Here is a 23705-nt window from a genome sequence, read left to right on the forward strand (position 1 = left end):
ATTCAAGGTAATTTCGCCGTTTTCCGCTTAGTTTCCCTTACTGTAGCTACAGGATCTGACCAGCAGATGTCGCCAAATTAATTGTGTTTTAAATACATGACAAAGCAGTTTTACAAAATGTAAAACACCACATAAAAAACCCCAACAAAAACAATAATAATGTGAATTCAAATAAATAAATAAAAGAACAAACACCTGAAAAAATAATGCTTGATGTAAGTGCTTTATTTTAGAGCTTTTCAATCCACACAAAGACAATACAAAGAGTAAATAGACACATGGAGTGTTGAAACAAACCAAATCAACAAATGTTTTTTTTTTTTCAAATCTCCGTCTTCACACACACGCGTTTCCATTCTCATTAAGTGAACTATAAAGATTTTTCAGTCTAAGAGATTGGCTTTAATTAATGAATGAATTAATTACACGTTGTTTGTGTTTCATTAGATTTCATTAGCATTGTGATGCTGTTCTCACTTCATCGTTCTTCCTTCCATTCGATCGACGTTCTTTCACACAGCGTCTGAGCAGAAATGAGAGGACTGAGCTGTGAATAATTACTAAACCCAAGTGGGGAAAAAAAAGATAGAGGATTTAAAGGTAAGTGCTTTTAGGTCTGCTGTTTTTGACAGAGTTTTCACAGTGAACTTTCTACAGTTGAGATTTGAACATCTTTAATGTTTAACTTTAATGTTTCTAACTTTGTTTCTAACTTTTGCACGAACTCTAATGAATCATTTAACAATCTCGTTGCTTTGTCTAACAGCACGATGAGGTGAACTCTGGTTTCAGTACTCGGCGTTAAACGGATAATCTTTGTGCTTGATGCTCCTGTTAGACAAAAACAGACAAAATCAGGAAGGTTATCGCTCGTGTTGAACGTGACACAGCGTGGATGATGTCTGTAATATAAAACACTCACCACTTCATGGGACAAACCCTGAAGTTTCTGTTGAAGCTTAAAATGGTCTTCATTTCATCGTCACTCAGCTCAAAGTCAAACACCTGCCATCGTTACGAGAATTAAAATATTATTATTAATAATAATAAATAAAGGTTCACGTGGAGTTTCAGCATTTCTGTTAAGAGCTTACCTGGAAGTTCTCTATGATGCGAGACGGAGTCACAGACTTCGGGATCGCGATGACCTTCCTCTGGACCTGGAAGCGGATCAGGACCTGGAGTGGAAACGTACAGAACGTCCTTGAGACGTGTTTGTTTTACAGCAACATCGTGATTAGCCGAGGATTCCGGGATGTTCTCTCATATCTCAGAACAAAAAGTGATTCGGGTCACTTCGGGTCGGTACATTTCTTTAGACCAGAGAAGACCTCTACCTCGTACAGCCTCCCACTTTATTGTAAATTTCATTGCATTTATTTTCTTATGATTCTTATATTTTTAAATTCTCTTTCAAATACATTTTTGAAACAATTATCTCAGTCTTATATTAAAGAAGACTATATATAGTAATATATTAAAAAAAAAATTGAAATTAATTCTAGAAAGTTAGCAGTAGAAATATCTATCAATCGGCTCGAAAATCAAAACACGTGGAAGCAAAAACAGACAGACGTGTCCGAGCAGTGATCATGCAGCTTTCACGTATAAAGTCACTGAGTTCTTCTACGTTATGGTGTTACGTCATGTGACCTGCGTACGATCAGGCCACGCCCCCCTACAACAAGAGCGTCCCATAGCGATCGGTTTGTAAGGGGTTCTAGGTGATTAATAAAAAGAGCAGCATATAACTGAACCATGTGACACAACAAGCTTCATTTCAGAAGAACCTGCTGGTTTTATTTGTCCTACCTGAGCGCTGGTCTTCTTATGTTTCTCAGCGATGGCTTTGATCTTCGGCTCCTCCAGCAACGATGGGTCTTCCGGTTTAGCCCTGGACGTTAAAAACAAAAGCAGATGATTTGTTTTTCCGCAGAAAGAGCTTTAAACTTCTCAGGTGAAAAACAGTCGAGTAAAATCCCTTACCAAGGTCGATCGGGAGACCCCAGAGGGCTGTATGCGGTCACTGTGATGCCCTTCGACTGGCAGAAGGTGATCAGCTTCTCCTGTGTCAGGTACGGGTGGCACTCGATCTGCAGGAAATAAGAGTGTGGTAGGAACTGTGACAGTAACGAGATGAGATCAGCGACGACTCGTCGTGTCGTTGGACTTAAAATCATCTGAAAAATTATTTCTTATTGTACTAATTTTTCAGGTTCGATATCATTATTATTATTATCATTATTATTATTATTTGATAACAAACGACTCGATATTCGTGTCCTGAAAATACAAAACAAAAATGAAGCTGTGACGATTTTAAATGCAGACGGTTTAAAAGCATTCGACTCAACAACAAAGCACTTGATAAATATTTATTGATTGATTTATTTAATCTTCACAGAAAGTCACAGAAAAGCACTCGAGTAAAATTAAAAGGTATAACTGATACGCAAGCATAAAAGCCATCAGACTAATAATCTAATAAATGTGTGTGTGTGTGTTTTAAGACACAGTCCTACCATAATGTCATTATCTGCCCCTTGTCTGTTTTTTTTAAACCTTTTTAACCCTTTCAGCTCATCACCGGGTGTTTCTTGTGCTGATTTATTCTAAACACGACAACAAATTCATCTCCTTTTTATGTTTTTTTTTTGCTCACATCACGTCACGATACGACACCGTGTCACAGGCTGTGAGTCTAAAAGCAGCAACTTCCAGACACATTCGAGACACGAAGCCAGAAGCCTGAGAGTTATGAAGCTGCCGTGAGCGGAACACGGATCGCTAAACACGAGATGACCTTTGGACATCCGTCAGTGTAGTTTAGCTTCGGGTGACAAATTAACGACATCAACGTTAATTTGACAGCAGCTGTTTAAGAAAAGGTGGGTGGAGAATAACAAGAAAAAACACCTCGACCTTAAGACAAAAAAAGGATTTAGAGATTTAAGGAACGTCTGTGAAACAAGATCCTGTTCTCATTTACGAGCAGTCCTTCCTTCATCAGCTTCTCTTTTTATCTCTCAAGTTTAGAGAAAAAATTATATTATATTATATTCTGGTGTCGAACTGAATCGCATTAAAATCAGGCCCAAATGGAATCATATTCCTAAACTGAACTGTACTGGCTCAGCAATGAATCATATTGTAACGGATCAGTAAAGAATTGAATCCTATCGGATCAGATTAGAAGCGAACAGAATTGTAAGGGAACAGTGGGGAATCGAATCGGATCAGAAGTGAATCGAATCTTATTGTTTCATTAGTGAACTGAATCCTAGGATCGGATTAGAAGCGAATCAAATTTTAACAGATCAGTGGTGAATTAAATCATACTGGATCGGTAGTGAATCGAATCGTATCGGATGAGAAGTGAATCGTATGGAATGGATCAGTGGCAAACTGAATCCGATCGGATTAGTAGCGAATCAAATTGTAATAATCAGTGGTGCATCGAATCCTATTGGATCAGAAGTGAATCATAATATAACAGATCAGTAGTGAATTGAATCCTATTGGGTTAGAAATGACTCTGAGGGCCTTTTTACACCCGGTCACTTCATGTGTTGTCTCTGATCCGATAGCTATCTGATTTGTTAAAACTGTCCCATTTACATCAGGGCACATAAACGCGTCTCGGCGAATCGGATATCGATCCGATCTTTCTGCTCCTGCCCAAAATGCTAATATATTTTATCCCATTTCCGGGGTAATTGAAATGGAACACACTTTGGTGTATGCGGTTGCTACAAAAAACAGCATTTACTGTTTGCTGCATTGTCGCTGGCGGCAGCAGCGCCTCTTAAGACCAGACGAGACGCCTGGGTGAAAGATCACCTGCGAGTGACGTACTTCCGTTTGGGAGGAGTATAGCGCTGACGTATGTGGCTTGAACAACCACATGCATTTACACCTGTCCAGTTTCATCTGAAACGCGTCCCAGACCACCTCCTGAAGGGGTTTGTACCATCGGATTTATATCCGTCTCCAAACCGTTTCGGAGGGCATTTAGACCTGGTCTTTTTACCGTCGGATAGCTATCGGATCACAGAAAACACGTGAAGTGTCCAGGTGTAAAAAGCCCCAAATTGTAATGAATCGGTATTGAATTGACTCCTATCGGATCTGTAGCAGTTTGTATCCTAACATCTTGATCTGACTTGTACCTGGTTGTTGGCAGGTTTATATTTGAGATCTGGTTTATTCAGAATGGCTTCAATCTGCTCTCGGTTGAAGTTGGAGATGCCGATGGCCTTCACCAGCCCTGCGTCCACCAGCTCTTCCATTCCCTACAACAACAACGTCAGTGTGTAATGAAGTGATGCTGCATCGGGAAGCATTTATTAATAAAACTGTAAATGATTTCTCACCTCCCAGGTCTCCAGGAAACTGGTGCCATCGCTGATGGTAAAACCTTCCTTGTCCATCGGGAAATCTTCAGGTCCAGGCTGAGACACACACACACACACACACACACACACACACACACACACACACACACACACACACACACACACACTCCATAAACACAAGTCTTTTAAAGAAATATTTATCATGGAGTCAGAAATCTGTCCTGATCTGAAAATCCTTCGTCGGCTACCTGAGGCGAAACCTTCCCGAGTCTACTTACGTCTTCTTATCGTTGCGTACGCTACGTAATTCTTGTACACGTGCTATCTAACCTTCTTTATGTTAAATAAACCCTTAGAGACTTCTTAACGACAAATCCAAGCTTTCGTCCGTAATCTAATGCGGTCGCTAGGAGAACGACGAGGCGCGGCTCAGCCAGATGTCTGTAATCGTGTTCAGCTTGGGACAATTGCTCAGGGATCAGAGATGATGAAGAAGATTAGACTCGTAAGGAGGACTGATTTCCCCGGGGAGTAATTCAATTTGAAAAAAAGAAAAAAAAAACATGTAGAGAATACAGCATTTACCACATGTACTGATATTATTATTATTTTTACTAGCGTTGTTATTATTATTATAGCAGCTACTTCTATCATTATTACTATTCCTTCAACTGCTACTGCTTTCTAGTGTTGTTACAATCGTTAATATTCCTATTATTGCAACTGCTACTTTTACTAGTATAGTACTGCTATCATAACTACTGTTACTCTTACGACTATTACTACTACTTAGGGGTGGGCGATAAAACGATAACAATATGTATCGTGATAGACACGGGATCGATATCAATAAAAAATGTGTTCGATAAAACATTTGACATTTTTATTCTTCGTCAGAAGTAAACAGAGGTTGCGTGCATTAAGTTTGGGTGCATTAACAAAGGCACTCGCTCTCTGGTAACCTAGCGTCATCGGGCATCGAGGCAGGATACACCCTGGACGGAGTACCAACCCATCACAGGGCACACACACACTCTCATTCAAACACACACTCACACACTACGGATAATTTTCCAGAGATGCCAATCAACCTACCATGCATGTCTTTGGACCGGGGGAGGAAAACGGAGTACCCGGAGGAAACCCCCGAGGCACGGGGAGAACATGCAAACTCCACACACACAAGGCGGAGGCGGGAATCGAACGTGCTAACCACTAAGCCACCGTGCCCTCCCCTAAGTTTAAAATAAAAATGTTTAAATGTAATATATTTTTCACCTGGTCCTAATTTAAAATGGGTTAAAAAAATATATCAATGATTATTGATATCGACCGATATGAACACTGATATCGTGATACAGTTTTCAGCCATATCGCCCAGTCCTAGTAATACTATTATTGTACTACTACAATAATACTCGTTACTCGTACAACTACTGCTGCTATTAATACACACACTCGCACCACTGCTACTACATTACGCTGACATCACTGTCATTACTATGATTACAGCTATAACTATTATGACTCCTACTGGTGTTATTATGGCTGCTGCTATATTATTTATTATCGTTAATATTAAACTACTGCTCTACTATCATTATTACTACTACATCGAGGACTGTCGTAAACTCGTGCTACCGTTATTACACTTTAATGATTATGACGGTTGCTGAAGCGGAGATGAAATATGTTCTAGATTTATTGAGTAAATGCAAAAAAAAAAGATCACCAAAAAGCCCACTGGCCAGTGAATCAGGTACAGATCCAGGTAGTCCAGCTGCAGGTCACTTAAAGTCTTCTGACACGCCGGTTTTACTGCTGATTTCTGGTGAAAGGTGCACCAAAGCTACAAAGAGAATGAGTTACAAATCAAGTGAGTTTGTCATTACGTCTGTAAAACAAGCACCATTTTCAGGGAGAGAGGTGGCGTGTGTTACCTTGCTGACAATAAACAGCTCCTCCCTTTTCACCACGCCCTCTTTAATCATGTCCCGGATGCCTTCTCCGACCTCCTTCTCGTTTTTGTAGATGGCCGCGCCATCGATGTGTCTGTAGCCTGCGGCGATGGCGGCTTTCACGGCGGCGGTCACGTCGCCCGGCTTAGACTGGGGCAGAGAGCGAAGGGTTAAATAAACACTAACTTATTTTTCAGCGCAATGAAAAGGCTTTGTTTAACTTTTCTGACTGTACAAAACAGACCCGATTGAGTCTTATCACAAAAACGGCTAATCAGAAGGGGAAAAAAAGAAATTAAGGGTTGAACACAAGAATATCTGCAGAGTCATGCAGTTATCTAATCAGCCAATCACGTGGCAGCAACCAAATGAACCCGATCGTGCAAATACATGCAAAATCAAGAGCATTCAGTTACATTTACAGCATTTGGCATTGGACTTCCTTTTCCACAGCGACGTACAAAAGTGCTTTTAAGTCTCTATCACTGAATGCATGAACTCTGGTTCACAAGGCTACAGACGGTTCATGTTTATATCAAATACATATATAAAGAAGAAGAAAAAAATAAGAATAATAAAAGAAAGTAAACTTAAGGATTCTAGTAAACAATCATTTAAATCATTTTATGTATGAATTTTTCACATATAACTTTATTTATTCTCTATTTTCATATGTTTCATATTTTTTGATATTACAAGCAGTTATTTATTTAATAAAATTCTTTTAAACATTTATTCGATATTAGAATTATTTATTTTTATTTGTAACCTATTATTAATTTTGTATAATTACTTACAAATAATTTACTCTTTAATTATATGATTTAAATCAATTTTTATCATTACACATTTTTTTGATTTATTAGAATTTGCTATAGAGATTTTTGTTATTTCTCCATTTACATGGTTTTATTTATTTATTATTTTAATGATGCATTTAGTTTTATTTGGCTTTTCTAGTCATTTATTAAAGCAAACAATTATTTTGAGAAAACAATTATTTTGAGCACAAGATTCATTTAGTCTTAATAAAATACAGAAAACCCTAAAACTGAACCACATTCTACATTATTTTGACTCTCACCTGCCAACACCCGAGACCCACAATCTGCATCTCTGCTCCAGTGTGGAGCTGCACTGAAGTTGCCATTTTCAAAGAATTAAAGTTTCAGATATTAGAAAATAAACCAATTCAGCTGGTTAAAGGTAGTTAACTAGTGCTGGTTTGTGCTGCTGTATGATGAGTCTCCTCTGTGGGGACAAAGTGCAGAAAACAACTAAATACCCACAGATCTGTAGATTGGTACCGTGACTATATCAGGCACAACACCGCCACCATGTGGCCTGGAGTAGTCAAGTCAAGTCAAGAAGCTTTTATTGTCATTATGTCATGGCTTAATGGCTATTATTAGGGCTGTTTGGGGAATTTGAGGTCAATATTGCGATTGTGATATGCGATTGCGATATAATAAACAAATGGTATCATGAGTCAACTTGCTTGGTTCTCAAGGAAAATGCATACACAGATTACTGCTAATGCTGAAATTTGTATTTCTAAACTCAAACTAGCAACAACAACAAACAAATGCAAAATGTTTTCAAATTAAAATATAAAATAACACATTAATGCTGATTAATGAAAAGCCTAAGATCAAAACTGTAGGTGTACAGTGTATATACATATGTACTGTGTGTGTGTGTGTGTGTATATATATATATATATATATATATATATATATATATATATATATATATATATATATATATATATATATATATACACACACACACACACACACACACACAAAGTAAATTACCAACTTAAATGCAAGTTAAACATGGTATTGCACACACCATTAGATAATATTTGGAGCAATATTACATTTAATTGTTAAACTTGATTCCCTTACATATACATTTGCTTTTAAGCCTAATTATTAATTTTGATTATGATGTGATTGTGACGGGGGGAGGTTTCAGGTTGGGGGTAAAGAGTTTTTTCTGTCACCACTTTTGAATAAGAAACAATATCAAGGCTATACTGTAAAACTTGTCAAAACTCCGCGAATCACAAAAGTATCAGTGAGAAGTTGAGAACACTTAAACAGTGCACACACTCGAACTTGACTGAACTTCACATTTTTTACTTTATCGATACTGCTTTTAATCGTAATGTAAAGACCGGTCATCGGGACATAAGCGGTCATGTACAATAAAAGCGGCTGCGCAACGACAGGAAATATAATTTAACACAAAAAGCCGCCTAGACGGTGGACTTGTGCTCAGGACTTTTTTTTTTGAGCGGCTTGTGGACGAATTTTTTCTACGCACACACTATTATATTTCTTGATAACAGACCGCTGCTAACTATAAAACACCGTTGAAATGTAAAACAGAGCGTTGTCATGGACACACAGGGTTCTAACCGTAGAGACGGAGCGCACTATGTTCTTTAGCGGAAGCAATACAATTAGGTGTATACAAACAGGTGTATGAGACCTGTAACGAGCAACAGCTCGAAGCCGCGAACTCGAATATTTTAAAGGCGTAACAGCTGATGAAAAAACAGAGACAATTGTAGTAGAAAATGAAGAGAGATTTTATCTTAGTTTTTATTTTATACAAAACATTTTCGTCTCGTCTTTTTTTCGTCAACAATAATGCATGTTAATTTAGTCTTAGTCAGCGTTTTTGGACAGTGGTGCAGTCTTGTCATCTTCTCGTCTTAGTCATGAAAAAAAAAGGTTGTTGAACATATTGTGTTTCGTAAATTAACACTACATATAACAGAGGCAGCATTTTTTCTGGCCACCAGTTCAGTGTCCGTCTGCTCGGCATCCATCTTCACCCGTTCCACGCTGCACACCGGAAAAAGTCACATGACCATACGCACCACTGCCTGAACTGAAACTCACTGGCCTTTTTTTTTAATTGGCGGATAGCGGTGTAGTGTATGAAATAGGCAAACCGCTTTCAGAGAGAATGGGTTGTCCACACATGCATGTATTTATTATTTATTTCATAAAATCGCAGCATTTCACGTCATATAATCGCACAGGCTTGATATCGCGATTGCGATATGATTAATCGTGCAGCACTAGCTATTATGGCTATTTAATAATGAGTACAGTTGATGGTCAGATAAATTAATCCAGACAATCTGAGTTGCTTAGGTTTGGGAGTGAGAATAACCTTTACTTCTTGCCAGGATGGCATTCATTTCCTGTGCTCCAAATCTATTAAAGATCTGCTGAAGAAGTAATGATATTGTGTTATGGGCAGGTGCTTGAAGACCTTGTGTGATGGACTGAAGGGTTATGAGCGCGTTTGAGAGAACAGGTGGAGTTTCTCCACAGTGATATGATTTGTATTGGTGTATTTTGTTAAAATCAGGCCAAGCGGTCATTCGTATCAATAATTTTATATTGATATATTGGTTATTTGTTGACTCTTGGTTAAGACAGTGCCCTGATGTTTGATTTGTTGTATTTGAGGTTAAAACCATTTTTGTTTGTTTTTCCATCTCTCAGATTATGTACCAGTTTTTTTTTGGATGGCGTGTTTGCTCTTAGGTTCTTAGACATGAAGCTTCTCCAGCTCTTGAGTCTTTCGGTATCATTAATGATTCAACATATTTTCAGTCTTGGATTTTGGATGATCCTCTCTGATTTTTAAAAGAACTTTAATGGCCTTTTTGACCGTGATTTGGTTTTAAAGCTGGAGTATGATGATGTCTTCAGAACAGTCTCTTTTTCTATACAGGTGAAGATATCAGTGACGTGTCCAATTGGATCTTGGCAGTTTTGACGCACAATATTAAATAGATTAGAACGGTGAGTCTGGAAAAGCCACCAAGAGCCTTTTTTAAGCTGCCATATTAGAACCTGCTGTATTAAAAAGCCAGTTCTATTAAAAACCCGAGCGTAACACAATCATTACATCTGCTTATATAAATCAGATTAGTTATGTTCCAACAAACTACTGACCCTAATGGTTTAATATTACAAGCAATTATTTATTTTAAAAAAAATCTGTTAACATTTAACTGTAAATTTGTATTACTATATTGCTAATAATTAATCTTAATGACTGCACCTTATCTTGACTATTATAATATTTTTATACTTTTATAAGTTTATACTTATTTTTATATTATTTATATTTTTAGTTAGCTTTTATATAGAGTTATATACTGATGTTGAATATAACAATAATTAATAAGAATCATAATACTACTACTACTAATAAGAATATTAATAAATAATAATAACAATAATATAATACTCATAATAAAAATTAAAATAATATATAATAATAATAATACTAACAATAATAGAATAATACTAATACTAATACTACTAATAAAAAAAAGAAAAATAATAATAATTATGATTATAAAATAATAGTAGTAGTATAAAATTTTGCCCTAAAATAGTACTATATAAAAACACACTTTTTAATTATTTTAAACACAAGATTAATGTATTTACAGCCATCTTTAAAGGTTTACACATGAAGCTGATTGTTTTCTCCTCACTTTAGTCCCAATAAAAATTATTCTGATTTCATGCTCGATAGAATTTGAACAGAATACGATAATAAATCATTTTTAACTTAAAGTAAAAATGTAACGTGACTGAAAGTTACTCACAATAAAACCAATACAAACTGTATATAAAGGAACTCTCACCTTCCATGTACCCAGACCCACAGTCGGCATCTGTGCACCGTTGCGGAGCTTCAGTGAAGTTGCCATTTTATAAATATATTATCGAGATATTATGAAATATAATAAATTCAGCCGGTTAAAGGTAGGTAACTAGTTCAAGTTAGTGCTGGCGAAGAAGGACGTGTCACCTGACTGCTGACCACACGTTAACTACAGGCATAAAAGCAGAAACACCCACAGAAACACCCACCCCCAGGCTGTAGTTTACATCAGGCACAGCACCGCCATCTTGTGAGAAGGAGTTAGAACGACCGAATCTTTACACCGAGTCAACTAAGAGTCGACACTTGGACTCGTAAACAACTTCAAAACCAGATTTTTTCATTTTCAAACCAAACGGTTTTTAATAATTAGAGCATTAATTGTTCTTTCGGATAACCGTGAATGAATGTGTTTATACGTCTCAAAGAAATTCCAACTCTTATAGCCAAGTCAGATCTTTTGATATTCTGAGTCATCGATAGCATTCGACTCCTTTAGTTCCCAAATGGTTCATTGACATTTCTTTCAATATTTACCTCATATAATTATTTTTCTTTGTCCTACTATGTCTGAAATAGTTTCCTTAAACCAACCGACTTTAAGCCGTATGTGTCCACCAGCTCTTTTAAGAGAGTTTGGTAATTTGAGTCAGCTCACTATAAGATTCGACTCTTTCAACTTACAAACGATTCGTTGACTACATTTCTGTAATATTTTCACCCAAATGGTTGTTTTTCTTTGGCTAATTATGGGTGGTATTTTTTTTTTTTTTAGTTAAAGCTATCTTCTCTGAATTTCATTAATTCTATTAAATAAAGGTTTTAAGAGGATTTAGAGACAATAATAATCACAGAAGCATAAAATAATTAGCATTAATTAAAAGTGTAATTTGTTTATGCAATGAAAGAAAATGGAAATGTGAAGAAAAAAAAATCAGCGAACAAGATTTATAGAAATTTATTTATTTATAAATGACCCCAGTTCATATTCTAAGGTAGCTTTACTCACTGAAATCATACAAATAAATAACAACTAAGGCAAAATGTAACTGACCTCATACTAAACTGATACACAATAAAATGTCAGTGTTTCAGATACAGCGTGTGATTTTTTTCTGACCACCAGAAACATCTGAACAGCTGAACAAGTCTCATACTCATGAACTGTTCCATATACCAGAGCGTCCATATAATTTGGCACCTCGGAAGGTAAAACAGAACGTAAACTGAATCAACGGTAAATAAAGTTTAGTAGTTGAAGTTGAAGCAGCTCACAGTGAGAGGTTACAGAGTCTTATCTGAGGAAAACTCCTATGTGCCAATGTCACAATCTTTTCTCTCGTCTGGTTCTCTTAAATCTCGTTCCTGTTCTTCGTCCGGTTCTTCTTCCTCATCGCCGTCTTCCTCCTCACCATCCTCTTCATGAACCGATCCCCTGCTCGTCTTTGGGCCTTTGCAGATTTTCAGGTGGCGTGTCAGGTGGTACTTGGTCAGGAAGCCCTTGTTGCATTTCTCACAGATGAAGTCCCTTTTTCCTTCGTGGGAGTTGAGGTGCTTCTTTAAGTGGTCGGTTTTGAGGAACTGCTTGTCGCACTTTGGGCAGGTAATTTGACGGTCGCTGCAGGAAAACAGACACAGAGGTTAACAAGCTGTTTTCTTGTGTTATGAAAAGAAATGTCAAGTAAAATATGTTCTTACAGCGAGTGTGAATACATGTGCTGCTTAAGGTCCTGTTTCCTGTTGAACGTCTTATCACAGTGGTCACACTTGATGCTCTTGGTTCCCGAATGAATGACCATGTGAGACGCTACGTGGGCTTTCTGGGTAAAGGATTTTCCACATACATTGCACCTGAAGTTCTTCTGACCTTTGGAATAAGAGTAGAATAAATTGACAGATATCACAAACAGTACCCATTTTTAAGACCGGGGCCAAAACTTTTTAGCAGCATCAACAAGATGTATCCAAAGGCAGCATAATGTAATGCTAGGCTTAACACTCGCAAGCACAAAATGCCATCATCACTAGAATTAAACAAAAATGAGACAAAAACTATTTTTTTTTAATTCAACAATTTCTACAGAAGCTTCCAGACTCCAAAAAGAGCTTCTGTTACAGATGTTGTGGTGCTGATCTGGTACCTGTGTGGATTCTCAGGTGCATCCTCAGGTTACTTGGGTCGCTGAAGGCTTTGCTGCAGTAACTGCACTTGTGTGGCCTCACACCCATATGACCCATGAAGTGCACATTGAGTTTGGTGGATGTGGTAAAGGCTCGCGAGCACATGCTGCATTTAAACTTCCTCTCTCGGCCATGACGCTGACCGTTTCTGCTGGACTGAGCTTCGCCCTGAGCCTGACACTGCCATGATGGAGACGAGCTGCTGCTGGGGGCCTCGCTGGTCAGCTTATCCTGGGGGTGAGGCTGACCGTGTACACCATGATTCGGATCTTCCTGGGAGGGGCTGTGGCTGTGGGCGTGGCTGCTGAGGTGAGCTTTGAACTCAGAGAAGGAGGTGCACTCTTTTCCACAGTGGCAGATTTGTCCCTCTGGAACGTGGGGGACGCCTGCAGGACGGGATTCAGAAATAACGTTATAGGCTTGCATGTCACTTGGAGTTTGTTGGTTGCGAGCTTTGCATGCACTTGGTTATGTTCTTTGCTGGCTTCAATCGCTTCTCTCCCTCTATCTCTGCAGTTCCTGCCGATTGGTGTCCCAAATGTCATTCAGCATAGGGCGTATTCGACAGGGTCAACTTGAATGGTGAGTGTAGCTGGTAGGTTGACTGATAGGAACTGAAAGGTGGGTGGAGCCAATTGGTGGGTGGAACCTGACAGGTGGGTGTGAGATAGCTGGAGGGTAGGACCTGATTGGTGGGTGGGAGCTAGCTGGTAGGTGGGACCTGATCGATGGGTGGGACCTGACTGATGGGTTGGAGCTAGCTGGTGCATGGGGTTGACTGGTGGGGAGGACCTGACTGCTATGTGGGACCTAACTGCTTTGTGGGACCTGACTGGTGGGTGGGACCTGACTGGTGGGTGGGACCTGACTGGTGGGTGGGACCTGACTCGTGGGTAGGACCTGACTCGTGGGTAGGACCTGACTCGTGGGTGAGGCTTTCAGATATTACACCTTACTTGACAAAAATTATGTCTTTTATTTGACAAAAACGCTGAGGGTCACGAACCATAGCTTCGTCCAATTTCAGCTGGAGCTCCGGCTGACTTCTTTAACTTCAAGGCGACTTTATCTAATAGCTTTTGAGAACTAAAGCATGAACTTCAGAAATCATTCTGAAGTCCAGAAATGTATGAGATCCTCACAGTCTCGCCGTCTTACCCAGCAGTCTGCTGTATTCCCGACTGTAATAAAAGAACAGCTCCTGCTCGGGGAGGATCTCTCGGGACGTACAGAAGAACAGCTTCCCGTTATCGATGTACGCCACCAGGTTCTGCTCCTCCGTCGTCCTGCAGAAAACAAAAACAAGGAAATTAAGTGAAAAGCCTCTGGGACTCAGATTATATTCGTTAAGACCTGTGATTACGGCACCTCGCTTTCCTCACAAACATCATCCAGCTGCATTCGTTTTCATCCGTCGTCACTATACAAAACTCCAAGATGTCATTGTGGAATATCTGAAAAACAAAAACACATCTGTTTCAAAAAATAACCAATTTAAATGAGACATAAAGGGAAAAATGTCGGTAAAGTCTCCATATGTAAAGGAATTTAACACTTCATAATTCAATACAATCTTACTTATAATTTTTTAAACAAAATTTTCTCAAACATTTGATTTAGTTATTTGATTTTGTACAGCTTTAAAAGAACGAATCATAAAAGACGAGATTTTTCATAGTGATTTTTCATAGTTTTTTTCACCCAGATGACGACTGCTTTCACTTTTCACAGTTTCTCCCTCATGATGTCTCAGGGAGTTTTTCCTCACCACCATCACCTCTGGTCTCTTTTTAATGTTTGTGTTCCTGTAAAGCCGCTTTGTGGCTTTTAAAAGCTCTATGCAAATAAACCAGAAGTGATTATAACTTTCTTTGTCTGAACAGTGACAAGACTCAGTTGCGTAAAGCAGAATCCATAACCTTAAATGTGGATGGCTCTGCTTTACAATTCCAAACTAAACGGGAAAGAAATTTGGGGGTGATATTTGACGCCAATTTAACATTTGTCCAGCATGTTTGTAACACTGTTAAAGCATAATTTTTTCATCTCAGAAACAAAATACGTCCCATGTTGACTTTCAACTTCGTGGCTGAAAATTTAATCAACACTTTTGTTTTTTCACGTATTGATTACTGTAATGCTTTGCTGGCTGGAGCTCCTAAAGCTACCCTAAGTAAATTACAGTTGGTACAAAATTCAGCCGCTAGAATTCTGACTAAGTCCAGTGCAAGGGAGCACATCACACCTATCCTGGAAAAATTGCACTGGCTTCCTGTTAGTTTTTGTATTGATTTTAAAATTCTCGTGCTCACTTATAAGGCCTTGAATAATTTGACCCCTCGATATTTGTGCAAGCTGTTGACCCCCGACATTCCTACACGTTCTCTATGCTCTTCTGAAGCTGGTCTTCTAACTGTCCAAACAACACGGCTAAAAACTATGTGTGATCTGGCTTTTCCTTCCTTGGCTCCCAAATTGTGGAATTCCCTGCCCTCAGAGATTAGCAATAAAGAATCCCTGGGTGTTTTTAAATCCCACATTAAAACTTATTTTTTTAGGGTAGATTTTATGTGATTATTACTTTGTTTGTTATTTATTGGCTTTTTATTTTTTGTATGATTAGTTTTAGTGCCTGTAATATGTGAATCTTTTAATTTCATCTTTATATGTCACTTTTAAAGTTGCTATACAAAATAAACGTTTATTATTAATGGTGCTTGAAAAGCATCACTCTTATTATCTTGCATGCTGAGATGTTCTTCTTCCGGACAAAATTTCGGCGCGTAACCTGTCCTGCAGATTTTGTCCTAGACCCATGAATGAGGTGTCAAATCGACCAGCTCATTGAGGAGAGGTTTGCTATGACTTCTATAAGTGATCCAACCAACAATGTTCGCACAGCGGACGAAAAAGCGGCCAAAAAAAGTCCCATAGACTTGAATGGGAAATTCCTAAAATTTCACCCTAGCAACCGAGTGCTGAGATTTGCCACGTGCAAGCACCATTCACATTTTCTTCAGGAAATGTACATTCTATTTATTATTATTATTATTATTATTATTATTATTATTATTATTATTATTATTATTAAAAGCTACTGCAAAAAGGTTACTTAAAGCAAAACGTCTAGAAATTGAGAAGTTTCAAAGTAACGGAGATCATCCAGAGAATTTTAGGATGCTGTGTCAGTTACTAGTTTACTTTTTTCCCAAAGCAATAATCAAGGCACTAGACTAAAATGCAATCCTCTATCTATTTTCCACTTTACTCTGTTAAATCTTAATTTATTTTGTTGCTCTCTGAAAGTCTGCACTTGCAAAAAATTGTAAATTGTACTGTATAAAATGACAATAAAGCTAAAGTATGTTATCTCACTTTAATTTATTAAGTAATTTAGTATTCTCTAAAGTTTAAGAGGAAGACTAACTTTCCAGAGCTGAGGTGTGTCTTTATCGGTCCAGCCGGAGAGCTCGACGCTGCTGCAGTGTTGTCCTACCATGGGGCCAAAGCAGGTCCTGCTGGGAATCGTCTCTCGTGCAAACACCCCTGAGGAGATAAGACTACACGTTAGTGTCTGATTAGCGTGTTCTTTCCACAGTCTCTTGTTGCTTAGCGACCACATCCCCAGGACAGAGGAGTTAAACATCCTGAAATCATGTAGAGCAGAAATTAGTATAAAATATCGTCACTGACCGTTCGGCTCATCGGCTACAGACACTCGGAGGCACAGCGGGTGGGGCAACGAGAGGCGGGCTCTGCTCTGAATGGGTGTGTCTGGGATGAAGGTGGCGGGACCGTGTTCGGGACAGTCAGAGCTGTAGGAGCGCTCACACAAAGTGCACCCTAAACACATGACAGCATTAATAACTAACTTAATAACCAACAAATGATAACATACACAATCTGTAAAATAAAACACAGACCCTAAAACCTGCCACTGTGTCCTGCAGCAGGACACTTTGTAAAATTTTTGTTACCAAAAAATAAATAAATAAATAAATAAATAATAATAATAAAAAACACCAATAAAAATGTTTCTACAATTTAGGTTTATTACTATCTGTAACTATTTAGACTTACTTTAGCCTATAATTGAATTTCTTTCTCCTCTCGCCATTTTTCTCTTCATTTCTGAAAAGAACTGATTGTTTCAACTATTGGAACTCATTCATTCAATAAAAAGTCTAACTACAGTCCTGTCATCACCTTAAATCTACTTTAATTTAATCAGAGATTTTACTTGTAGAACTTACAAATGGTGAAAGCAGCGTTGATGTTCTTGTTGACGACGGCGGCGTTCTCCAGCTGCAGCGTAGAGTTGACCAGGACGAGGCCGCTGTCCGGGCCGAGCGAGACCTCGGCGGTGATTGGGGACACGTTTACGGGCTCCAGCCCCATGCCTGAGCTGTGCAACGATACGGGTTCGAGCTGCGTCTGCGTCGCCATGGCACCGGTAAGCACTACGCTGACAACACCCGAGTTCATCTCACCGTTAGTGTGTAGAGCTTCACTCAGAGCTCCAGGAGCTCCGGTTCCTGAGCTGCTCCCCACACGTCCGCTCATGTGCTCCTGCTCCATCACCACAGGCAGCTCCAGCCCAGGGCCGTGCAAAGCCATGACGCCTCCCTCCAGGCTCTCATGGGGCTGATTCCTACCTCCGAGGGGCTGCTGGGAGTCTGCGCTCACCACCACGCCATCCATGTTGGCCAGCTCTTCCCCCATGCCATCTGGAGACATGGGACTGTTCACACGCGATTCCATCGCCAGGCCGGCATCCAGCTGCACCTCATGAGCGCCACCCTGGTGGAGCTCTGCCTGTCGCGAGTCTATAGACACCAGGCTTTGTTCTAAATGTCCTCCTGCACCGCTGTAGGGGTCGAGAGACGAAGGGTTGCTGCTGGAGACGGACAGAGTGGCGTCCATGTTTAGGCTGCTGGGGTGGATGTACTGAGGAGGAGGACGGTCGGCCAGGTACGACAAAATACCTACAGAAACGGCAGGTACGTGTTAATTTGGGAAGTTTAGTTTTCTATCACAGCAGCTCTCAAAGCAAAAAGCAAAAAAAAAAACAAAAAAAAAAAGGGGCTTCTTTTCAATATATTACATCTAACTGTAAATGTAAAATGTCACAAACATTTAATAAATACATGGTTAGTTTCTGCTGTACAACATGAACTAATCCACAGGACCTGTTTTTTTTTTAGAAAAATAACCAGTATCTGGTTCATTGTGTTTGTTTGAATGTGCTGCCACCTGCAGGACATGTTCAGAACCACACAAAATCGTCTTAATGATGTGTTTAATTCATTACAACAAGAATTAATCCATTAAACAAGGCAATGTTGAACCTTTTAAGAGGAAAGAAATGTTTCAGTTCAAACGTCGTGAGCTGAAAAGACCGATGATGAAAACGGAGCGTCTGTTACCATGACAATAAAAGCGATCGGGTGTAGAAACATCATAAAAACGTATTTTGAGGACCTGACGTCATAGACGAAAAGACAGAGCTGTCAAATAAGTTAGGAGGAGGATTTGATGATTAGAGGAATGAGGAGAGTAACATGTCTTAATAATGAACAATAAGGTGAAACGGTTTAGCTGAATTTACATTAAAACTCCCTTTAAAACTGTTTTTTAATTAACGTTAGAATTGATCAGAATTAGCGTTAATATTAATTAATTATCCCTCATCAATATGTTTATTCTTCAATATTTATCATTATTATTACAGAATATATACACTTTTATAAAATATCATACACTTTTTTGTATTTAGTCTCTGCATGTGGTGTATGGTAGTAAAGTCAACTATTGTGGTGTGTGTGTGTGTGTGTGTGTGTGTGTGTGTGTGTGTGTGTGTGTGTGTGTGTGTGTGTGTGTGTGTGTGTGTGTGTGTGTGTGTGTGTGTGTGTGTGTGTGTGTGTGTGTGTGTGTATGTAGTTTATCACCTGGTAGAATATGTCTGAAGTAGCTGCTCTCCAGGTGAGGGTACGGAGGAGGAGGCAGGGTGTAGTTCCTCTCTGGAAGTCCACACATCACTCCTCGGTCTCCTAATGGCCCCATGGGTAACATCAGGGAGAGCGCAGAGGGCAGCGGCCCCAGAGACGGCCCTAGGCTCGGTATAGCCACCGGCATTCCTGTGGAAAGAGCAGAGAGATCGTCTGAAGTCAGAGAAACAAACCCCGACATTTTAAATATTTGAATAAAATCTGATCAAATACATATATATATATATACACAAAACTAATCAACTGAGCAGGTAGGTCTGTCTGTGTGTGTGTGTGTGTGTGTGTGTGAGAGAGAGAGAGAGAGAGAGAGAGAGAGAGAGAACAGAGCAAAGCCCTTAACCCTCAAATGCTTAGTTGTATAAAATAAGATTAAAAAAAAAAGTTGATAAAAGCTGTAAATGAATGTGTGTGTGTGTGTGTGTGTGTGTGTGTGTGTGTGTGTGTGTGTGTATGTTTGTGTGTGTGTATGTTTGTGTGTGTTAGTTATGATACAGGTACTTTATTACAGAAATACACGACAGGAATAAAACACTTTACGTTGTGCCGCTACTGAAGAAAAAAAAAAATCAGCTCGTCTTAACTGTGATTCCATTTCATTTTCACCGCATCCTTCGGTTTATAGTTTACTGTTACAGCTAACGCTCATCAAACACGATCTAGCAGCTCTAAACAGTCTTTCCCTCACTAACCCCCTCTATCCGTCTCTCTCTCTCTCTCTCTCTCTCTCTCTGTCTGTCTGTCTGTCTGTCTGTCTGTCTCTATAATCTCTTTCCATATACAGTATGTCTGTCTCTCTATTTGTAGGTCTTTCTCTCTCTGTATCCTCCACTTTGTGTAGCTCTGTCTCTTTCTCCCCCCCCTACATTGATGAGGAAAATGATTAACTTCATGGAGATTAAAGAAGATTCATCGCTGATTATTTTCCTCTAATAGCACAATGCACAGAGGGAACTTCTTCGGTTTGTTCCTCTGACCTGGAGTGGTTATGGGGTTGTGGCTGTGAGTGGGCGAGGTAGGAAGCCCCAAATGACTGGCACTGACAGAGGACACGCTGAGCTGGTCCATGCCCACCGGACTGAGGTTCATGTCGTTCATTCTGAGCAGGAAAAAAAAGAGAAAAAGATCTGTGACATATTAAAGGAAAAAGTCCAGGCAGAGCAATGTGTGTGTGCTCGTCTTTAGGAGAAATACTTTTACTGTCACTGAACACGTGCAATAATAACCTGAATTAATCATTTGGATGTCAGTAAAACTAAAGAAAGTAGAAATAAAAGTATAGTTAAACTGTGGAGAGAATAAATAACAGCTAGATAGATACATATGCAAACAAATGCAAACAAAATACAGAAACAGACAAACAAATTTATTCATTAATGTGCAGAAATTTTAAAAAGAGAGCAGAATGATGCAGCGGTGCTTTAATGCTCTACAGCTTTTCATGCTCAAACTCATCATCTAATAAAGCTTTAACATTCACAACATATCACTCGACGGCTCGTAATGATCTTACGGAGAAGCTGCACTGCATTCTGGGACTCCGAGTCCTGGATTTCTCAATCGAACGACTGACAATACGGAGTAAAGAAAAAAAGCTTTTTCTCCCATCGTTATGTTTTTTACAGCAAATCTTAATCATGAATGTTCGTCTTCCTGTGACGTGAGCAAATTGTGCTTAAGGTGGAGTTTTGTTTAGTCACAAGTTCGTTTACTTTTACATTATCGGTCTGTTAAGATAAATAATGATCTGTAACCAAGAACATCACAAACAGAGAAACAAACAAAGGGTGTGTCCATGGTTCTGGGACATGGGGTGGGAAAAAGGGGGCAGAAGCACAATAAGATGTGGCAAAAGTTTATTAATAAAAGTTTTAATTTAAAGCTGCATAAGGTTTAAATATATACACACACAATTACACACACACACACATATATACACACACACACACACACACTCACTCACACACACAAACACATATATACACATACATACATACATACACACCCACACACACATATATACACACACATATATATATATACATACACACACACACACACACACACACACACACATATATATATATATATATACATACACACACACACACACACACACAATATATATATATATATATACACACATACACACACACACATATATACACACACACACACACACACACACACATGCTGTTTGTTGCCTACAGCTCAGAATTTAACACCATAGTGCCTGCCACACTTGTAGCGAAGCTCCAGACTCTGGGACTAAACAGATCTCTGTGCAACTGGATTCTGGACTTCCTGACAGGCAGACATCAGGTGGTAAGAATGGGCAACAATACTTCATCCCCGCTGATCCACAACGCCAGTGCTCCTCAGAGCTGTGTCCTCAGCCCACTCCTGTACTCCCTGTACACACACGACTGTACAGCCACACACAGCTCCAACGTCATCGTCAAATTCTCCGATGATACAACGGTGATAGGCCTGATCACCGACAACGATGACACGGCCTACAGAGAAGAGGTGAGCACCCTGACTAAATGGTGCCAGGAGAACCACCTCTCACTCAACATTGACAAGACCAAGGAGCTGGTGGTAGATTTCAGGAGACAGAGCAGAGAACACAGACCCATCACCATCGACAAGACACCTGTGGAGCGTGTGAGCAGCTTCAAGTTTCTGGGTGTTAACATCAGTGAGGATCTCACCTGGTCCACACACACTGACGCAGTGCTGAAGAAGGCACATCAACGCCTCTTCTTCCTGAGAGGGCTGAGGAAGTTTGGAATGAGCCCCAGCATCCTCAGAACATTCTACACTTGCACTATAGAGAGCATCCTGACGGGCTGCATCGCCGTCTGGTTTGGAAACAGCACCGCTGGCAACCGTAAAGCTCTGAAAAGGGTCGTGCGAACTGCCAGCCACATTGTTGAAGGTGAGCTTCCCTCCGTCCAGGATATTTACACAAGGCGGTTTATAAGAAAAGCTCGGAGGACCACTAATGACTCCAGCCACCCGTCCCACAGTCTGCTCTCTCTGCTCCCCTCAGGAAGACATCTCCGCAGCATCCCATCCCGCACCAGTCGACTGATGGTTAGCTTTTTCCCTCAGGCCATCAGACTAATTAACAGCCATAACTAACACAGCCTACAGCATACTTCCACAACATGGTATGCTACACACTGCACTCTAACTTCAACAGTTCAACACTGGACTACACACACACTGCATTCATACTGCATCTATACATACTGGACTATACACACACACTGCATTTAATTTAATATAATAATCTATCTGACAATAAGCTATCTGTACCACAGGACAGTTCTGTATCTGTATAGTCTGTTGCACCACAACATGTTACATATACATATATATATATATATGAAAGTGACGTGACATACGGCTAAGTATGGTGACGCATACTCAGAATTCGTTCTCTGCATTTGACCCACACACAGCAGTGAACACACACACACCCGGAGCAGTGGGCAGCCATTTATGCTGCGGTGCCCGCGGAGCAGTTGGGGGGTTCGGTGCCTTACTCAAGGGCACCTCAGTCGTGGTTAGCCCAAGACTCGAACCCACAACCTTAGGATTACGAGTCCGACTCTCTAACCATTAGGCCACGACTAATATATACATATACATATATACGTATAAGTAAATACTGTATATAATGTGTAATGTATTGTAAATATGTTTAGTAGTACACTTTGTGTACTGACTATGTATGAGCACATTGCATCTTTTCCACATTTGCACATTTCACCTGGTACTGAGCATTTTGCACATTTTTCACCTGTATGTAAATTGTTCTTAATTTATGTTTCTTAACTACTGTATGTAAATGGTTCTGCAATTTCAAGAATTTCACTCACCATGGCACATGTGCTGTGGTGATGTGACAATAAAGGTGACTTGACTTGACTTGAGACACACACACACACACACACACACACACACACACACACACACACACACACACACACACACACACACGTGTATGAATAAAAACTAATTTTAACAAAACAGCATCTCTTACCTGAAAGCTTCTTCCTTCACATATGGCACTGCGAGGTCTAGCTACATTTTTACAACTAAAAAAAAAAAGTTCCTTAATAAATAAATTTAATTCAGCACTTAAACTAAAACAGCCCAAAGCTCCATGGATAATAAATGCACAGGATTTCATTTAAGCATAAAATCCATAAAGCTCGTGTTCAATTCTACGCTTCTTTAAACTTATATCTATATTTACGCATTTCCACGCCCAATTCTTTTAAAATATACTTACGATCAAGTTTAAAATTTAGATATTTCTAGTAAAAAAACAATCAGAAGAAAACAATAACATGGCTATAATGTAAGCGCGACTCCGCCAGGGTAATCAGAATTCAAAATAAAAGCCCTAAACCAAACGTTTAACAGTCGATATTAACTAAAAATATAAAAAAGGCTTTTATTGTGTTTAAACCGGATATTTG

General features: G+C 39.4%; 2 protein-coding genes across 6 annotated transcripts; both read right to left on the bottom strand.

Moving 5' to 3' along the window:
- Nucleotides 1–207: 207 nt before the first annotated feature.
- akr1b1.2 (aldo-keto reductase family 1, member B1 (aldose reductase), tandem duplicate 2) lies at nucleotides 208–11494 on the bottom strand. Of its 2 annotated transcripts, none has more exons than XM_027160388.2 (10): nucleotides 11004–11494; nucleotides 6296–6463; nucleotides 6088–6204; nucleotides 4374–4451; nucleotides 4170–4292; nucleotides 1987–2093; nucleotides 1813–1894; nucleotides 1095–1178; nucleotides 923–1005; nucleotides 208–831 (listed from the first exon to the last, which is right to left on the bottom strand). In XM_027160388.2, the coding sequence occupies exons 1-10, from the start codon at nucleotides 11067–11069 to the stop codon at nucleotides 789–791; spliced, it is 951 nt and encodes a 316-aa protein (XP_027016189.1). In that variant the 5' UTR covers nucleotides 11070–11494; the 3' UTR covers nucleotides 208–788. The 2 variants fall into 2 exon arrangements, with proteins under 2 accessions (XP_027016189.1, XP_027016190.1); XM_027160389.2 differs by lacking the exon at nucleotides 11004–11494 and adding an exon at nucleotides 7398–7567.
- A 471-nt stretch (nucleotides 11495–11965) lies between these two features.
- Nucleotides 11966–23625, bottom strand: prdm4 (PR domain containing 4). Of its 4 annotated transcripts, XM_027160332.2 has the most exons (12): nucleotides 23516–23625; nucleotides 23264–23318; nucleotides 20187–20308; nucleotides 19153–19341; nucleotides 17458–18189; nucleotides 16898–17047; nucleotides 16632–16750; nucleotides 14573–14658; nucleotides 14363–14490; nucleotides 13165–13590; nucleotides 12722–12890; nucleotides 11966–12641 (listed from the first exon to the last, which is right to left on the bottom strand). In XM_027160332.2, the coding sequence occupies exons 3-12, from the start codon at nucleotides 20305–20307 to the stop codon at nucleotides 12335–12337; spliced, it is 2427 nt and encodes an 808-aa protein (XP_027016133.1). In that variant the 5' UTR covers nucleotide 20308; nucleotides 23264–23318; nucleotides 23516–23625; the 3' UTR covers nucleotides 11966–12334. The 4 variants fall into 4 exon arrangements, with proteins under 4 accessions (XP_027016133.1, XP_027016135.1, XP_047660242.1 ...); XM_027160334.2 differs by having other exon boundaries at nucleotides 14582–14658; nucleotides 23264–23615; XM_047804286.1 differs by having other exon boundaries at nucleotides 23264–23615.
- Nucleotides 23626–23705: the final 80 nt, after the last annotated feature.

This window comes from Tachysurus fulvidraco, chromosome 19 (assembly GCF_022655615.1).
Source record: "Tachysurus fulvidraco isolate hzauxx_2018 chromosome 19, HZAU_PFXX_2.0, whole genome shotgun sequence".
NCBI classification, from domain to species: domain Eukaryota; kingdom Metazoa; phylum Chordata; class Actinopteri; order Siluriformes; family Bagridae; genus Tachysurus; species Tachysurus fulvidraco.